Below are 19,041 nucleotides of genomic sequence, written 5' to 3'. Positions count from 1 at the left end.
AGTGAGATAATAATTGTAAAGTACATATCACAGAGCCTGGCACAAAGTAAGTCCTACTTAAGTGCAAACTATTATTATGTGATAACAGATGAAATTCTATAAAAATGTGTCATTTTAATGTATTTTATTGATGTCTTTATTTCAATCATTTTGTATCTCTTTAAGTTTTTAATATTACAATAAATTAGAAAAATTGATTTTCTCTTTTCCAATTTCATAAGAAGGATCAGCCCCTGTTAGACGTGCTGTACCTTGACCCCAGAGCAATGAGGTCATTTTGGTCTTCTTTGAATATGAAGTACAACAACCAGGCACAGTGTGAAACACTATAAGTATTATTTCATTTGATCCACACAGCATTCCTGTACAGTAGGTGCTATTATTATTTATTTTACATTCAAGGCAGACAGGTTAAATATTTGCTGAGGATCACAGCACCACTTAATACCTGAGGCTAAATTTGAACTCAGGTCTTCCTTCTTCCAAGCCCACTGCTATATGCTAACTACTATTAGCTAACGACTGCAAATAAGTCATAGCTGTTTTCTTTAAAGAGTTCTGGACTCTAGTACTAGGACTAATGACTGAACAGTTAGAATAGAATATAATTCTGAAGAGGAAGTTCCATAAACATTAATGTTTCTTATTTATAACCATGTTAGATATTGTTCAACTTGGGGCTCTTTTTCAGATTTTCCAGCATTACTAAAAGTCATAGGATTATACTTCATTTAGATAGCATTTTCCAGCTATGAAACTCATTAAAACAAAAACTTCTCAACGTATCATCCCACCAGCCAGGCCCTAAGTTTAAGAGTTGTCATTCCCATATAATAAATGTGTAAATGTTTCATTGCTCTATTCTATGAGTGTTACTTGATTTCCATGAATCTTTCCATTATTTCTTGCACATGAATAATAGTTGATGATATGCTGCACAACCAATTATTGACCAGATAAACATCAAACCAGGTGTGCAAATTAATAAATCCCTGGGGCAAATGTCTATTAAAATTTTTTGATATTGTTTCCTTCTAATGGAATAACTTTAAAGATTTTTAGTAATCCTAGAATCATAAAAAATCTACATAAGCAAAGGACTTTGCACATAATAGAAGCTTAATAAATTCTAGTTTATTGGATGAGTTGAAAGAAAACTGGATAAGAGAGATTGGGTAGTTGGAAGAATTTGCTCTCTTATTTTGAAGAAGAGACAGATGTCAAGTAGAAAAACATTGACTTTGGCGTCAGAAATCTTAGGTCCATTTCCTTACTCTCTGGTTTACTATCTCTATCCTTGCACAAGAGAAAGAAGAAGACAAAGAAAAAGAAGAAAAAAGGAGGAGGAGAAGGAAAAGAAGAAGGGGGAGTAGGAGAACAACAAGAACAAGAACAAGAAGACAAACAAGAAGAAGAACAAGAACAAGAAGAGGAGGAAGAGAAGGAGGAGGAGGAAGAGGTGGAGAAAGAAAGAAAGGGAGTTGAAGATTTAAATGGTACTTTATCAAAGAGTTTTACATATGCTATCTAATTTGATACTCATAAAATCCCTTTGAGTTAGGTGCTATCATTACCCCATTTTGCAAATGACAAATTTAAGCATGAAGGAAGATGTGACTTGCCCAGATATACCAGAGAGTAAGAATCTGAGGCAGAATTCAAAGTTGGGTCTTTTTACCTGTAAATTCAACATTTTATCAACTGTTCCACCTAGCTGTCTCTACCATGATCATGATTACCTGAAGTTTCTTTATCTGTAGGTGATCAATTCTATGACATTTAACAAAACCATATGTGAATCACAAACTGCATTGTTCTGCAGTCTTCATAGAAAGGGGGTGGGTAGTCACCAGGAGACGCCTTGAAAAGGCAAATACCGAAAAATGTGTCAATCCTTCAAAAGTTGTATATTCCTGTGTTTGACATACCTCTCTGCACCTTAATAGAAGGGACCATGTGAGTTTATCTTGCCAATACAAAATTCCTGATGGCAAATCTTTGCCTATCTTTACACTTAACTAGGCAAATACTCAGATGACACAGTGTACTTGCCTGGCCCATTTTCAGAATGTTTCATTCTTGGCAGGACTTGCTAGAGTTTTTTTTTCCCCTTTCCACTTGTATATATAACCTCTGAGAGCCCAGGCTCAATTTAACCATTTGAGAACACATGGAAATATCTGTGAAAGGAGTTGCACAGGCAAATATTTTCAAATATGACCTAAATTTTGTCTCTGATGTTCAATGTCCATGAACAAGGGAGGTGAGGAAAGAATTATTTAAGCACCTACTATATGTCAGGAACTACACACACACTTTACAAATAGTATCTTATTGTGACACAGTTTTAGGCATTTTCTCTTAGCTGTGCCCCATGCTTGGAATGTTCTCCATCATCTCTGCCTCTTGGCTTCCTGGCTTCCTTCAAGTCTCAGCTAAAAATCCTATGATAAAAAACCTTTCCTAATTCTTCAAAGCTTTTTCTCTATTAATTTTTACTTATCCTGTATATAGCTTTTGTACATATTTATTTGCTTGTAGTTTACCCCAATTAGATTGTGAGCTCTTTGAGGCCAGGAACTATTCCCCCCCCTTTCTTTCTACCTTCATTTCTTAGATAAATGCCTAGCATACCACAGGCACTGAATAAACCCTTATTTATATAAATAAGATATGAAAGAATGAGATATCCATTCTGTGATTTTGACCAATGTAAGATTTTGTTTTATTTGACTACACATATCTATTACAAGTTTTTAAAACTTTTTTCCTTCTTTATAATGAAGGGGAGAAGTGGGAGGAAGTAAAGATGAATACGTATCAATAGGAAAGTAATAATTATAAATAGAATTCTAGTGCTTATGTCATGGAGAATAATGCATGCAAAATGCAAGAAAACCCTGGGGCCCGCAAGCCAGATCACAGTAGAGAGTGGTACTTTCAAGAGAAACTAAAGTTAAATTTCTAAGCTGATTCCCCTTTTATCAAATCAAACCCTTCCAAAACAATGAATTGACTAAATCACTCATAATTCCTGAGTAAAGGTTCTCACTATCTTTTTATGGTGCCTGGAATAAACATAGCTGTAAGTTCATTTTTAAACTAGCCATTCTATGAAAAAAGTACTTGACAATTTGAGTAACCTACATAGGTAAAACAAATACCAAATTGAGTAATGTGATCCAGACACATTAGAAATAAATTGGAGGAATTGGAGCCATTGGAGCCATTGGAGCCAAGGGAAAAGAGATGGACTCAGGGTGAGAAGACCTGGGTTCAACTCTAAGATGTCCTGTTTACTAGCTATGACACCATGGTCAAGTTACTCAGTTTCTTGGAGCCTCAGATTTCCCACCCCCCATGTTAAATAGACAGTGATTATTTTATACATATTAATATTACTTTTGAAATAAACCTGGGAGAAAGAGAACACATATACTTGGAAACTGCTGAGGGTTAAAGAAATGTCAGTTTGGGGAACATAAAACGAAATAGGTCTCCAACAAATGAGCACTGACATGTAGTTATAATTACAGTCTTATATGATAACCAGATTCTATCACAATGTCATAAACCCTCATTCATCCTGGATACAGATCAGATAACTAACAACATCTTTGGCTACTACATTTGTCCCAGAGATATTAATTCCCTTAAGAACCTCTCAGCTTATTTTCTCATTCCTAACCCAGATCCCACTCTGAAGACTAGAACAGTTCATTATGCTGCTATTTCATCTAATACTGTATCTGGAGAAATGATTATCCAAACTGGTCCTCTTTCAATCCTTTAGCATATTTTGGACGTGATTTTTAATCCTCAAAAGGCCAAGCTAGTAGACCACAAGCCCTGGCAGGTTCTGATAAATGGAGAGGATTTAATTATGGACATAGTGATATACTGACTATTGAATGGGACTAGGTAAGAAAAAAATAAGCTCATCAGTAGACATTTAAAGGAGCAGGTAGGTGGTTCATTGAATAGAGTGCCAAGATTGGCATCACAAAAAAACTCATTTTCATGAGTTCAAATCTGGCTTCAGATATTTACTAGCTGTGTGACCCTGGGCAAGTCACTTAACCCTGTTTGCCTCAGTTTCCTCATTTATAAGATGAGCTAGAGAAGAAAATGAAAAACCACTACTCTATCTTTGCCAAGAAAACTCTAAATGGGGTCACAGAAAGTTGGACACAACTGATAAATGACAGAACAACAACAGACAATTAACAAAAAGGGATGGAGTATTATTATTATTATTATTTTGCCATAGAATTGACTATCACAAACCTCTATGAACATATGATTGGTTTATGACCTATAATGGAGGGAAGAATGACCCCTTCAGAAAAACCAGATTTCTACTTTTGTATAGAATGTAAGATATGAGAATGGCCCTAATCCACTTAGGTGCTTGGCATTTTCCTAACCAAGACATTATGATGAAACAAATATGTACTACAAAACCCAGTTGGCCAAATAAACTACCAAAAAAGGAAGTTGAGTCTGTACACCTGTTTATTCTCTCCTTTTCACTCAATTACTTTAATAGAAACCATTATCTTGTAAACCTCAGACATTCTATAACTATCTCTATATATACATTTCCCTTGGTTTTCTGGATGATTTCCAGTAATGAGTTTTACTAAGCTGGTGATGGGATCAAGATGATTTTTTCTAACATGGGTGGAGAAAGGGTCTAACTGTAACTTTAGGAAAGAAAAAGAAGAGCTAAAATTATTCTAGAGGAGAATAAATCTGCCAAGAGAATCCAGAGAGATCTGTGCTCTCCCCAACTTCTGTGCAATATATATATCAGATTCTTAAAGAAAAAGCAATAAAGTATTAAGGGGGGAAAGTTAGAGTTTTGTAAGTTAGAGAAACATGTGTATCCATTTATATGAGGATAACTATTTCTGGATATAAGAATAGACTTCTCCTGATATCAAGTTTTTGCCCATTATGTCACAGAGGTGGTCCTGAGGTCTCAAAGGCTACACCAATGGAGCACATGATTTTACAGCTCTTATATTGCTGCAAAAGCTTGGAATGTCATGGATATTCCATGTTCCAGTAGCAGCTTAGCCAAATGTAAGAAAATTAACAGTGAAAGGTTGATGCTCAGGCAATGAATTGCTGAAAAGGATATGAGTTGGTTTGGATTTAGTGGTTAGGAAAGATAGATTGCAATTAAAGAAGCCCCCATATTCTAATTCATGGACAGGTTTTGAAACTGATTCAGGAGAGAAAGTGCCAATATGCATGCAATTATGGATCTTTAGAAGTAAAGAAGAAAGAAGTGAGAAATGCCAGAACTAATGTTAATCATGAGACTTGAAAGATAAATACCCCATATGCACTTTGTATTGTCTTCATTCATTCATTCATTCATTCATTCATTCATTCCAAAGAGGATACTATAATTCAGGGCCAGGTTGGATGGTGAGTTGGGGGAGGTTATTATTTTACAGTGTTCACTTTGGTGACCTAAAATATTCTATTGTAATTGGAGATCATAGTTTCCACACTAGTTTGCCTCACAGCCTTCACATGTTCCCAAGGATGCAGAAATCTTTTCCAGGAATAAAGTTTCAGAACCAGTACTGCAACCGTCTGATTTCATTATCTTTTCTAGAGAATGATTTTGCTATTTGCTGGAAACTAATAATTTTTGCCATCATTATAAGAGTGCTAATACATTCATTTTCTAGGGGAGCTTATTGATAAGGAAATACTACTCATTTTCCTATTATTTTCTGTCACATTTCACAGTATTCCCATTCACTTATGCCATGTTCCAGTTAAACTAGACTGCATTCTGATCTCTACACACTCTCAACTCCTTATTTCTGTAACCATGGTCATTGTTTAGTAGAGTTCAGTGACTCTTCATGTCACCATTTCGGGTTTTCTTTGAAAAGACTAGTAGTGGTTGTCATTTCCTTTTCTGGTTCAGTTTACAGATGAGGAAACTAAGGTAAACCAGTTTAAAGGGCTTAACCAGGGTCCCACAGCTAGTAACTGTCTGAAGTTGAATTTTAACTAAGGAAGATGATTTTTCCTGACTCCAGGTACAATTCTCTCTCCATTACACCAGCTAACTTCACCAGTGTTTCTGTCAAAGTTCCCTACCTCTTTCCTCAGTCTCTCTATCGAAATCTTCTCCTTCATTTTTGTATTACCTTTACTTTACTCAGAATAAGAGTTGAGTATCTGCTTAGTAACTTGAGTTGAATATAAAATTTAGGAGCAAAGAGGGACTTTTAGAGTTCATTGAATTGTTGATTACCTCTATATTTATGAAAATAAGCTTCAATACAAAGCCATCTCTCTATAATAAACACAAAGGCCCTATATATCAGCACTGTTATCTTTTCCTTATCCAAACACATTACTATTTGGCCTAGAAGTAACCTTAGAATCATTCTAAAAGTTGATCAACTCACTCATTTTATAGATGAAAAAATAGACCCAGTTAAAGATTTGCTTAAGGTTACATGATTAATGGTAAAGTCTGGACTAAAATCTATTATGAATCTCCATCTCAAGTCTGAATAATTTTCTTCTGATCATCTACAACTGGAGAGTTAGGTTTTCTTGATCAATTAGTAGACTCACCAAGCCTGAAGGGACTTTGAGGGATCATCTTACCTCTAGTCCAATTTTAAGTCTTGTAGCTTAAAGTTACTTCTATATCATCCAGTGTAGAGGTTACTCTCTCCTTGAAGATACCCATGCTCAAACACGATAAAACTAATTGTGGAAAAGGTCTCCTTATGTATCATAAATATCTCTTTACTTGCACTTTTTGTTTTTGGTCTTTTAAAAAAAGTTTTACTAGAGCAAAAAAGTGTCTTTAATTAGAATATGGGCTGAGAGATCAGTAGAATAATCCATCAGCATAAAATGGAATAAGAATCCAGTTCAACAATATGAATTCCATTCGTTTTCATTATTACCTCCTTTAATTATTCATTCAACAAGCATTTATTAAAGATTTATTCTGTACCTGCTATGTTCTGGGTACATAATGATAAAAAAAAGATAAGCCTCTGCCTTCAAGGAACTTACATTCTATTGGTGGGGAAACAACTCCTATAGAGATAAATAAATATCATGTATAATTCAAGATAAATACAAAGTAATGGGAGGGGAAAGGCATTAATAGAGGAAAGACCCTATGCTGAGTTTTAAACTGAGTTTGGAAGATTTACTCTTGCACTTTGAGGCAATTTTCTTTTGTTCAAGCTCTTAAGGATATAAAGAAAAGCTGATTATCATCCCCCAAACAAAAAGGTAATCATTGTCCCCAAAACAAATGAACAAAAACGATTCATATATTTTACTAGATAGAATAAATTCCTCTAGAAATTTAGCCATCATCTACTCCAAATCCTTCATTTTACCAATGAAACCCACTGAGATGAGACCTGGAAAGTTATTTGTCTACAAAGATGAATGACAAGTTGGGGGCAGAGCATGGGGAAGAAACCAGGTCTTTTGATGTTTTCTCTTCATCTTTTCTCTTCTCTAGCCACTAATTTGTCTTCTCTCTTCCAGGCAAAATAAGCCTCGTTCATTGCACTTTTCCTCATAGGACCTATATTCTGTTTTCTTGACCATGTTTATCGGCCTACCTGTCATACTCACCACCATCTATAGATCTCTCTGTTTTTCTCATGTTATTTATAAGTCTTGTACTTGCACTATTCTGATTTACCTGAATAACACAGAGAAAAGAGCTGATATGTGTGATCTTTGATGTTAGGACAAAGTGCCATTTTATGATTTTATGTTGGAAGTCAGGTTCATAAAAGCCTCACATGAACTTGAGTTTTATTTACTTAGCATCTAATTTCTTGAAGATAAATGCATGGCCCAGAGGAGGAGGGCATAAGGAAGAATTGAACGTGGAGTGTCAGATGTAGGACTCATATTTTAGGAGAGAGAAGATAGAATTTTTCTAGACGAGAGTCTCTTAAGAAAGATGGGGAGGGTGCAGTATACCAATGATATTGGAAAACTGACTGAACAAGAAATGTTTAGACTGAAGAAAAGAAGATTTAGAGGGTCATTTTATGCTCTTTAAGCAGTTTAGCTGTCAAAAAGAAAAGGATGAGGACTAATTCACATAGGCCATAGTCAGGTCAAGGAGGCATGAGTGTAAAAATAGAAGGATTTTGGGTCAGTGTAAGGAAGAATTTCCAAAAACAGAACTATCCAACAATGATATAAGTTATATTAAGAGGAAGGAAGGCCTTCATGAATGCAGGTTTTCAGACAGATTCTGGATGATCATTCATAAGGGAAGATCATTAAGGAGATTCTCACTGTTCTTAGCACAGTACCTGACATATAGTAGGTACTTAATAAAATAAAGTAGTGACGTGGCACAGTGAATAGAGAGCTGAGCTTAGAGTCAAAAAGACCCGAGTTCAAATCCAACCTCATACCCTTACTAGCTGTGTTACTTTGGACAAGTCACTTAAACTTCGTCTCAATTCCCTTAAATGTAAAATGTGGATAACAATAGTATCTATCATCTGTGAGGATGAAATGAAACATTATTAAACAAGAAGCATAGTGACTGATACATAGTAGATGCCACATAAATGATAACTATTAATATTGGTTGGATGGCCAATTCAAGTGGTTTCCTCCAACACTGAGACTTTAAGATTCTTTGCAGATTTCACATTTATAAATGTGGGTAAATATATGCCTACATGAGTGTATACTTACATGTGTATGCACATGTGTGCAAATATATATATATATGTATGTACATGAAAATAGTATATGTTATTGTTATTCAGTCAATTTAATCTCATCCAAATGACCCCATTTGGGGTTTTCTTGGCAAAAATACTGCAGTGGTTTGCCATTTCCTTCTCCAGCTCATTTTACAGATGAAAAACTGATTCAAACAGGGTTAAGTGACTTGCCCAAGATCTGAAGCCATATGTGAACTCTAATCACACCAGATGTGTATGATTCTATATGTATACATCTGTATGCACATGCATGTAGATATCACATTGGCCAAAAGTGTGCCTTCCTATCTTATTCTCCTAAGTCAATTCCATTATTTCTGGGGTTAAGTTTGCCTTGCTTATTCAGTTACATTATGATCATTTAAAGAGGATTTTGGCTGAGCCCATACAGCAGAATCAAGCTTACCATGATTAGACCACTTGGCAACTATTTTCTTTTTCCCCTAAATTGAGGACATCTTTTTTATGAGCAGCCTCAAATAGCATCCCGAAATACTTCTGGTCTTCTGCTTGTATAATTTAAAGACAGCCAAGATGGTCTTGCGAAAGTTTATTTTAATTGCTCCAATATGGACAAGGATGTGTTGGCAGATCAAAATGGCAGATGTCTTTTAATGTTCTCCATTTTAGCTTATGTAAATAATTATGCTTTCTTTCTGCCTCTAATTTATCTTTGTAAATTGTCACACACAGAACACACAGGTTTTCTAGGACACCCTGTAAACTGAGAAATGGCAAGTACTTTGAATATACTTTAATTCAGAAACAAAGTCCATAACTTGGTGTGTCTTGGTTTATTTTTCTGTCCTCTTATTGCTCCAGAATTTTCAGTGATAAGTAGCCCTATCCTATAAATACAATTCAAACTCTACAGGCTGCCATTCAAAGACTACAATTTTGACTTAATTGTTTCTTTCCTTACTATCCTTCACATATCTAGGGAGTTGTGGAAAGGTCCTCAGAATAAAAAATGAGACCACTAGTTCACATCCTGTGTCTGGCACTACCTATATGATTTGGAAAATTCATTTTTCCCTTTTGACTTCTGTTTCCTCATGAGAAAAATAAAATTTTCTGATTAGATTACATCTAGTTCCCCTTCTGCTATAAGTCCCCTGATCACTTATTTTTAGCACTATTACACTTTTCTGCTTTCAAATAAATCTTCTATTTTATTTGCTATATATGCATATATATATAAATATATATATATATATTGTTTGTGGGAAAATAGATATCTACCAGAAAAAGAAGGGATATTTTGTTTTTATTTGTTTTTGCTGTTTTTATCTTGTTTATTTTGTTCTATTTTCACGGTATATGGAATTGGAAATGAGACATCGCTATGGCTTGTACAGTGTCAAGTTAAACCTTTTTTAATTAATGTGGCTGTGTGAGCAGGAGTGCTTCCATCTGGGTATCTAACTGCCAGGGAAGTACTTTTGAGGGGATGATAATGTTGTCAGGTGCCTCCTAGGTGCCGTAGATAAGCAGAGTAGTGAGCTGATGTTCACTCTTTGGGAGAGCTATATGCTGATGTTCCCAGATTTCACTTGTGTAGGGACAAACGAACTAAAAGGGAAAATGAAGCATGATATACGTCCTTTATATCAGTAATGATCCTCTGACACACATGATTAAAAGTGTCTCTGTGAAGACAAAGTTTGGATACTCAAACTGCAAAAGAAGAATTTCCTAAAGTCCAAGTAATCTCTATTCTTTACACTCAGGACCAGCGCCAGTGTAGTTTAGCAGAACAAATATCGAGACCAAAGTCAAGAATCTCATTAAATAGTTTTATGACTTTTTCAAAGAGTCATTGAGCTTCTCAGTCTCATCTTTCTCATCACTCAACTCGGATCTATTTATCACCAAGTGTTATATGAGTCAAATGAGATTAGGGGCATGAAAGACCCTTCAAAAATATAATGACTTCCAACATTCCATTTGCCCTTCTTTGGACACATTCCAATTTGCTAATATTTGTCTTAAAAGACAGAACCAAGGAATGAACAAAATATTCTATATTTGATCTAATCAGGACAGAGGGCAATGGTGTTTCCCTAATTCTAAGTCTCATTCTTCTATATCTGACATCTAAGGTCACATCACCTTTTTATTTTTAATCTTCTTGTCTGCTATTAACCCAGATTGAGCTTTTAGCCTAATTTCCCAATCCATTAGTGTAGCTGAGGAAGATGAAATATCTTGCCCAAGGTGCAATAGCAAATTCCTACCTAGATCTCATGACTCGTGATTCCTCAAGTCAGGTTTGTTTAAGAGGATCCTGCCTCACTGTTCCCACAAGTAAGTATCTCCACATCTGTTATCATGATCATTATCATCGTCATCATCTGCTTTAAGTAGTGCTTTATATATGCTATCTTATTCAAAGTAACAGTGAGGAAGGCAAGTTTTACATTTACAAATGGGAAACTGAGGCAGAAAGTTTGAGAGATTTGTAAGTTCTCTTGCTAGTTAGTATACAAGGGCAGATTTAAATTCAATTCTTTCTGAAGCCACGCCCAGGAATCTACTCACTATGTCATCTAGCTATCTCTAAAAAATTATCATTTTTAGAGAAATTAAAACAGCAGAAAGAGACAACTTGGTGTGGCAGGTTGGAGTCAAGAAGGTCTGAGTTCAAATTCCAATTCCATATTAGCTTTGTGATCATAAACAATAATAGTTTCTTAAAGTCTCAAGAAACTCTTGAAGAGCTTTTGCTGTTCCTCATCTGTAAAGGGCGTTTCCATTCATAGGGTCTCCCACATTGATAAAATCAAAGGTCTAAACTGATTTAAAAAAAAAGAATAACATATTGACTATTATTTTAAGATTTGCAAGATATTTTCTTCACAACTACCTTGTAGAGGAGACTATAATATCACCACTCCCATTATATAAAAGGACATTGGTGTTCAGAAAGGCCATAGACTAATCAAGCTGATACTTTAGAAAACTCGAGTTCGATAACTCATTTTACAAATGAGGAAACTGAGGTACAGGAAGCAACTTGTCCAAGGTCACATAGGCAGAGAGTGTCAGATTTAAAGAAAAATGCTTTAGACACTCATTATAATAGTCAAATAGAAGGCTAAGGGATTCTTAGGAAAAAAATAAATAAAAATAAAACTAGCTATTCTATTCTTTACTGAAAGGTAGTCTTTTGACTCGAAAGCCATTAGATCAGTGTTCTTCAGCATGACTTCCTGTACTACTATGGCTAGTAAGTGCCAGACTTAGACCTTGAACCCCTAGATCTAGAACCAGATCTTTTGCCTCTGTGCCCAGTGGTCTTTTTATGATGCTAAATATAAATGTTCCTCAAAGTATAAATAGCCTCTCTCTTCACCTATGTGTGCACATACAGAAACTCATACATGTATACACAAAAGTATGATTCTGTGATGGTTCCGAATGGCAAAGAGGCATCTAAGTTCTCTCCTCTGATTCTCTCCACTGAATCTCTTTTGAAGATTAATGTGGAGAATAGTAGAAGATTAAAGAGAGGATGAAGGGGAGGGAGAATTGATGCAGCAAGAAAAAGACCTGTATGCATTAAAATGGTTTTGCTCTCTTATTTTTCAAGATACCAAATGCTTATATGGAATTTAGGCAAACACAATGCTGTTTATTTACATGGTATAATGGGAGTAAACACTCAGCAAGGAAGGGACGTGATGCGCTAACTCAGCATGAGCTAACCCATTATCTTATGTTTCCAATGCGAAACAGTCAGTACAGAGAAGCTCGGTAACATAGTTGGCTATGAATAAGATGGAGAATGTGATTACTTCTTTCGGATTACTGCAATATGTAATTACTTCGAGGAGCCCAGTAGAAAGGAACTCTCTTAAATGATAATTATAGGACTATATTCACTTTCAAGTTCTGTAATAGCACCAAACATTAGAGTTTTCATTAATGGTTTGCCACAGTTAATAAAGTCATTTTTCTAAAAAAATAAATAAATAAAATGGAAACCCACCTAGCAATTCCCACAAAATGGAGTTTCTAGTTCAGGATTACCTTATTTATAAGCAAAATAGAGGCAGAGATAAAACACTGGCTGACTTACACACTCCAATGGTTAATTACAATTGGGAATTAATTCCTACTTTAAGATTTGGCAAAACTATAAACAAAAAAAACAAATTCTCATAGAAAATGAAAAACAGATCTTAAATTCTTTGAGTGTTAAGATGCTCACAACTAAATAAAGTACATAATACAATTATTATTATCCCATTTTGCAGACAAAGAATCCAAGGCCAAAAATGGAAATATTGATCTAATTCAGACCCAAGCAAAAGTACCACCTCCAAACTCCCAGGAAAATGAACATTTATCTTTTACTTAAAGTTTTCCAGCAAAAGAATATTCACTCTAGTAAAGATGGACACCTCACTTTTGAATAGATTGCTAGGATTATATATATATATATATATATATATATATATTTAACTATACATAGAGATGTATTCTTTCTCTTGACAATATCTACTCTTTCCTTCTACTCCTGACTCCTAGAACCAAACAAAACAAATGTAAGCTTTCCTACTGAAGACAGTTCTTCAACTACATACATCTATGTAAATGCATACATCATACATACAGACACACACACACACATATATATATATATACTCACACACATATACATTCATGTAAATTCTAATATATGTTAGAAAAAATGTGTTAGACACCAGATAGCATTTATATATTGGTTTAAGCTTTATAAATTGCTTCACAAGTATTTTACCATGTTTATCCTTACACATCAATCTTAGATCATGTATATATGATCCCCATTTTATACATAAGGAAATTGACGCATGTAAAGTTCATATGACTTGTCCAGGGCTACGAGATTGTAAATGTCTGGGTAAGATCTGAATTCAGATCTTATTAACTCTTGTTTTATCTTTCTATCCACTTTATCATCTAGTTGCTTTGGATTCCCCAGGTTCCCTATGAAGAAGGGAGTGTAAGAGTTATTAATCCCCCTCACATACACGCAATAATCCTTTTTATTGATTAAAAAATGTGGCTATCAATTTCCCAAGTTCATAAAGCTAGTTAATGATAGAGTCTAGACATACAAAAAACAACAACAACAAACAAACCAGCAGCTCATGGTACAGTGGACTTAATACTTTGTCTCACCATTCTTCACACTTTTATTACTTTCTCTCTAAATTTTCTCCCTTATCAAACAAATTCTGATCACTCCTTAGTAAAATCTACTAAAATCAGGTCCACCAGGGAAAGAAGTCAAAAGAATATATAATTGTGTAAAGCTGAACTAATATCTTTCAATACCATTTTTCTGTATCAATATGAATAAAGCTATCTGCCCCACACTGATTAATTAAACTTTCAAAAAGTATATGCTAATGAAGGGTTGAGTGTATGGGGTTTTTTTGGGGGGAGGAGTTGCACCCTTATCTTTCAGTTCATTTATTGATTCAAGAAGTTCCTCATGGAATCTCTTCTACAATATTTCATGACTGTCTAGAGGTGACCTTGAAAGCACTATCAGTGCAGCATAATCTTTGGCAAATTCTTCTAATCTGGAAAACTTTCAAGGAGGGGTCCAAAGATGGAATGTTATTTGGAGATCTGCCTAGCTAAGTGCATAGAGCTTCTCACCAGAAGGTTGGCCACCAGGTAAGAATATTTATTCGTTTATTTATTTATTCATTTTTTTGGCCACAGAAACCAAGAATCACAGAAGCACAGCACTGGAAGAGACCCAAGACATTATCTAAGCCAAGTCATATATAAATAGGAATTTCTTCTATAATATTCCTGACCAGTGGTCTATTGGTCCAAGAAAAATAAGCCTCGTTTTTTTTTAAAGGTCACCTTTTACCCTTTGAATATGCCTTCTTTATTCTAGGCTAAACTTTCCTGGTTCTTTCAGTTGATATGTCTTAGTTCTTTTTTCAATACTTAGTCATTAAACCATGAAATTCATGACAATTTCTACTAAGGTAGGGAAGGGCTGTGAACTGTGTACGTGGAGGGTATGTTGACAATGAAGAAATCATAACTCTTTTGTTATATTGACTTACTTAAAGCCAAGAGTGATTTATCTCTAGTTACCATGTTTTCATAAACCAGTGAAAGATTTTGGTTTTGAAAAAATATATCAGCATTTACAAGCTTTTCAACAGAAGACTCATTTGTTTTCATTTTTGGGCAAAGAATACTAATACTTGTAAACTTTGGTACAAACCTCTATTGTCTCGGACTGTAAAGTTTGGGTTATGGACAATTTCAGGGGGTAAGGTGAAGAGAAATCTTGGTCCGTTAGCTGTATCATCCTTATCATCAGCACTAATGGAAACTATTGGCTGTAAAAGGGGAAAAAAAAGAACTTTAAATAAGTCATACTTGGCAAATACATCTCTTATTGAATTTTACAAGGTGCCCATATACCCTGAGTCTTGACAGAATCAAAGTTTTTGTTGGCATCACATCTCAGAGTTGTAAGGGACCTGAAAACTCATCTGCTTCACAGCCCCCAATCCTATTATGAGGTCTCCTCTATGACACCCCAACTTCCCCTTAAAGAGCTCCAATAACATGGAACTTCTTATCACCTGGGACATATTATTCGCTCCTCATCAAGATCCACTTATAAGGAAGCCTTCCTTATTTTAAACTGAAATCTATTCCTTGCAACTTTCACACACTGATCTCAGTCTTGCCTTCTGGATCTTAACAGAATAAACCTAATGCCTCTTCCACAAGGAAGACATTTATAGATATCATCCCAATGCATCTTTTCTGCAGGTTAAGATGTCCATAGTCTTTTAACTAGTAAAAGAATGATGCATTTTTGTATCCTCTTATCATTCTGATCACCCTCTTTTGAGTACACTAAAGATTGTCCATTCTCATATTTAAATATGGAGTTCAGAATAAGACATCAAGCCTTAGATATGATCTGACCAGTAAATAAATGAGTAAGTTGACCATTTCCCTTTTATTAGACACCCATGTTTTGCAAATGAGAAACTTTGATGGGCTAGCTTTCTCACTCAGTTCTTTTATTGATTCAAGAAGTTCCTCATGGAATCTCTTCTACAATATTTCATGATTGTCTAGAGGTGACCTTGAAAGCACAATCAGTGCAGCATAATCTTTGGCAAATTCTTCTAATCTGGAAAACTTTCAAGAAGGGGTCTAAAGATGGAATGTTATTTGGAGATCTGCCTAGCTAAGTGCATAGAGCTTCTCACCAGAAGGTTGGCCACCAGGTAAGAATATTTATTCAATTATTTATTTATTCATTTTTTTTGGCCGCAGAAACCAAGAATCACAGGAGCACAGCACTATTCTTTCTAATAACTAAAGGAAATGAAAATAATCATTAAACCCTTTCAAAGAACTCCATTCATCATTGTTCAATAACTTGAGGTAGAATATACCTGATTGGAAACAGGTTTTGTCTGGTCACTCTCACAAATAAAGCCTTCATATGGGGCTGCAAATTTGGGAGCATTATCATTGACATCAATAACTCTAATGGCAACTGGAACTTTAGCTTCTTGGTGTCGATTGTCTGGAAAAAAATACATATATAGTAAAGAGCAGGAGAGAGTCATTTTGGGCTTCTTTAAGGGCTTTCCATAAACTTACCACATAATTAACCTCAGTAATCTGTCAGCCAGACAGTAGACTTTCATGACAAAAGTTGTCATCTAGTATGCTTAGTGTGGGTTGTGTGCAGAAGGTTTCCAAATTGCAATTTGTAAATAAAAAAGCAATATCTTCTCTTTCCATTTTGGTAGCTATTTGATGAAGATGTTCAGTTCCAAAGGGGAGATAGCCTTTCCCCAAAGATCTCGGGACCCTTGATTAAATGTCCCCCAGAATGTAGTGTGTTCCAGGTGGCTTTAGGTTTGACAAATGATATACAGGTGTGGGGGTTGGATATGGAAGTTCACCCAGAGAACATTATAAGATTTTAATTCCAAGGCTTAATCCCCTCAGGGACAATTACTTGTCAACATTGTGCTCACTTTTGTCATAGAAAAGAGACATATCTTTTTGTCCTAGTCCCACCCTCACATCCCCACCACTTAGAATCAAGAGTGAAAACATGTTTCGAGGCTGACAAAGCCTGTTAGTTGTAGCTATGTAGCATATTGTTGGTTATTAAAAAATAGCACACAGATGAGTATATGAATAGAATCCTCATTAAAGGGTGTTCAAAAACTCTTGGGAAAATACTTACGGAATTCAGTTGCAAGGACAGAAATGTTGAGCCAGGCTGTTTCCTCCCTATCCAGAGGTTTTGTGGTTTTAATAAAACCATCTTCTTGACCAATATTGAAATATCTATCGAGGTCGGTGTGCCGATCAATTGTATATCTAAGCAAAACACAAATTAAGATTCTAAATCTACCATATCCCAAGCTGCTTGATGGCTTATATTTGAAACTCTTGAGGTGTAACATCATTTTTCAAAGTCATTTTTTTGTATAAGGGTATTAGAGATGGAAGGAATGTGAGAATAAAGAATGTTAGTTTTGGAAGAGCCTTTAAAACATAAATGATACCTGTAAGACCCTACATCTTACCCTGTGATAATCATAAGAAAACACTACATGAGTATGACTTACTAGCGGCAGAAATGCAGGATGCCCCCTGTTTTAATCTTTAATAAAATGAAACTTTAAGTTTAGTAAACTTAAACTTAAGCTCAGTGAACCTAAAGCTGCACTGGGACTTCTAGGAAATCCTGCATAGCCAAGATAAAGGACATAGAGTCAATAAGTACATCACTGAAAGTTTTATTTAGGGATTTAAAGTTTCCAGGGACCCCACTGGGGATGGAATAGATGTATTCAGAGTAATACATCAGGCCTGAAAAGCAGCAGTGTTGGACAAGCCCTTATATCATAGATTGTAATATGTGTAACAATCCTTAAAATGTAACATATTAGAACTGGAAGTCAAATGTTAGAATGGGAATAAATCTTAGAACATAAAATGGCTGAACTAGAAGGCATTTCAGACATTATCTTCTCTCCCCCATCCATCTACAAAGGAGGAACCCTTGGCTTCAGAAAAGTGATGGGACCTGACCACGGGCACCCTATGAGTTGTAACTCAATTCAATAAACATAGGATAATGTCCTAATAGGCATAAAGTATTATTTTAGGTTCTAAAGGAGATTAAAAAACAAACCAAAAAAAAAAGTTTAGGCACAGTGCTGAGGGGACTGACAGTCTATGTAGTTTCACATCCCCCCACCCATCTTATTATGTATGTCTTTCTATAGAAAACGTTCTGTGACATTAAAGCTTTTTTTTTATAATACATTAAAAGAAAATGACATAGTATATTTGATTGAGAATTGCAATGAAAGATTGCATATTTCTCCATATTTACTACATCCACCCATCACCTGAATATTCATGAAGATGAATTTAGGAAACAAGTTTATCTAACTCCCCAAACTACTCAGAAAAATCACAAATTCTAAAGATTTTGCCAGCTTCAAGCATACGGCACATTAAATAATTTCAAATTTATCTCTCAAGGTTCATTATGGCCTTAAAATCAATTTCCTTATCTTTATTCATCTCGAGATGCTAACAAAATTCTATGCTAATGCTATTTAATTTCAGACCTATTCATGTAGTTCAGTTCTGAAGAGGAATGAACCAATGAATAGTAATAGACAGCTCTAAGTCTGGTTACTCTGCTTACCTACTACGCTCAGAGCTCCTGGCTAATAACTCATTGTTTGTCCTCAATAATTTTACTTGTTTAAGCCTCATTTTCTTCATCTGTAAAATGAAAGGGTAAAACTAGACAAGGTCTTAAGAGCCTTTCCAACTCTCATATTCGTTTCACTCTGTGTTTTGAAGTCAGTTTATGTTTTAAAGGGCTTTTCAATCCAAAAATTTGATATATTATTATGAACACATCTAATGCATTCTCACTGGGGCCCCTGGAAAGTTTAAATCACTTTATTAAACATTCAGTGACATATTTATTGACTCTATGTCTTGTTATCTCAGCTACACAAGGTTTCCTAGAAGTCCCAGTGCAGTTTTAAGTTCACTAAAATTATTAAATTTAAAGTTTCATTTTGTTAAAGCTTAAAACTGCTTTCTAGCTGCATGATCCTGGACAAGTCATTCTAACCCCCATTGCCTAGCCTTTACCTCTTTTCTGCCTTGGAACCAATACAAAGTCCTGATTTTAAGATGGAAGCTAAGGGTTTAAAAAAATTAAAGCTTC

The 19,041-nt window shown here is 35.1% G+C and overlaps 1 protein-coding gene across 4 annotated transcripts in view; it reads right to left on the bottom strand.

Annotated features, from left to right (window-relative positions):
- The window catches only part of CDH11 (cadherin 11), a 54,763-nt gene that overhangs the window by 4,849 nt on the left and 30,873 nt on the right, over positions 1 to 19,041 (bottom strand). For 2 of the 4 annotated variants that reach the window (XM_044660610.1, XM_044660611.1), the window contains 4 exons: positions 17,019 to 17,159; positions 16,789 to 16,802; positions 16,226 to 16,329; positions 15,016 to 15,133 (listed from right to left, as the gene is read on the bottom strand). In XM_044660610.1, coding sequence (XP_044516545.1) covers positions 15,016 to 15,133; positions 16,226 to 16,329; positions 16,789 to 16,802; positions 17,019 to 17,159 — 377 coding nt within the window. Of the gene's footprint in view, positions 1 to 15,015; positions 15,134 to 16,213; positions 16,348 to 16,788; positions 16,803 to 17,018; positions 17,160 to 19,041 lie in introns of all 4 variants that reach the window. The other 2 variants (XM_044660608.1, XM_044660609.1) reach the window with 2 other exon arrangements.

This window comes from Gracilinanus agilis, chromosome 2 (genome assembly GCF_016433145.1).
Source record: "Gracilinanus agilis isolate LMUSP501 chromosome 2, AgileGrace, whole genome shotgun sequence".
In the NCBI taxonomy this organism is placed as follows: domain Eukaryota; kingdom Metazoa; phylum Chordata; class Mammalia; order Didelphimorphia; family Didelphidae; genus Gracilinanus; species Gracilinanus agilis.
This window is presented reverse-complemented; position numbering and strand designations above follow the sequence as displayed.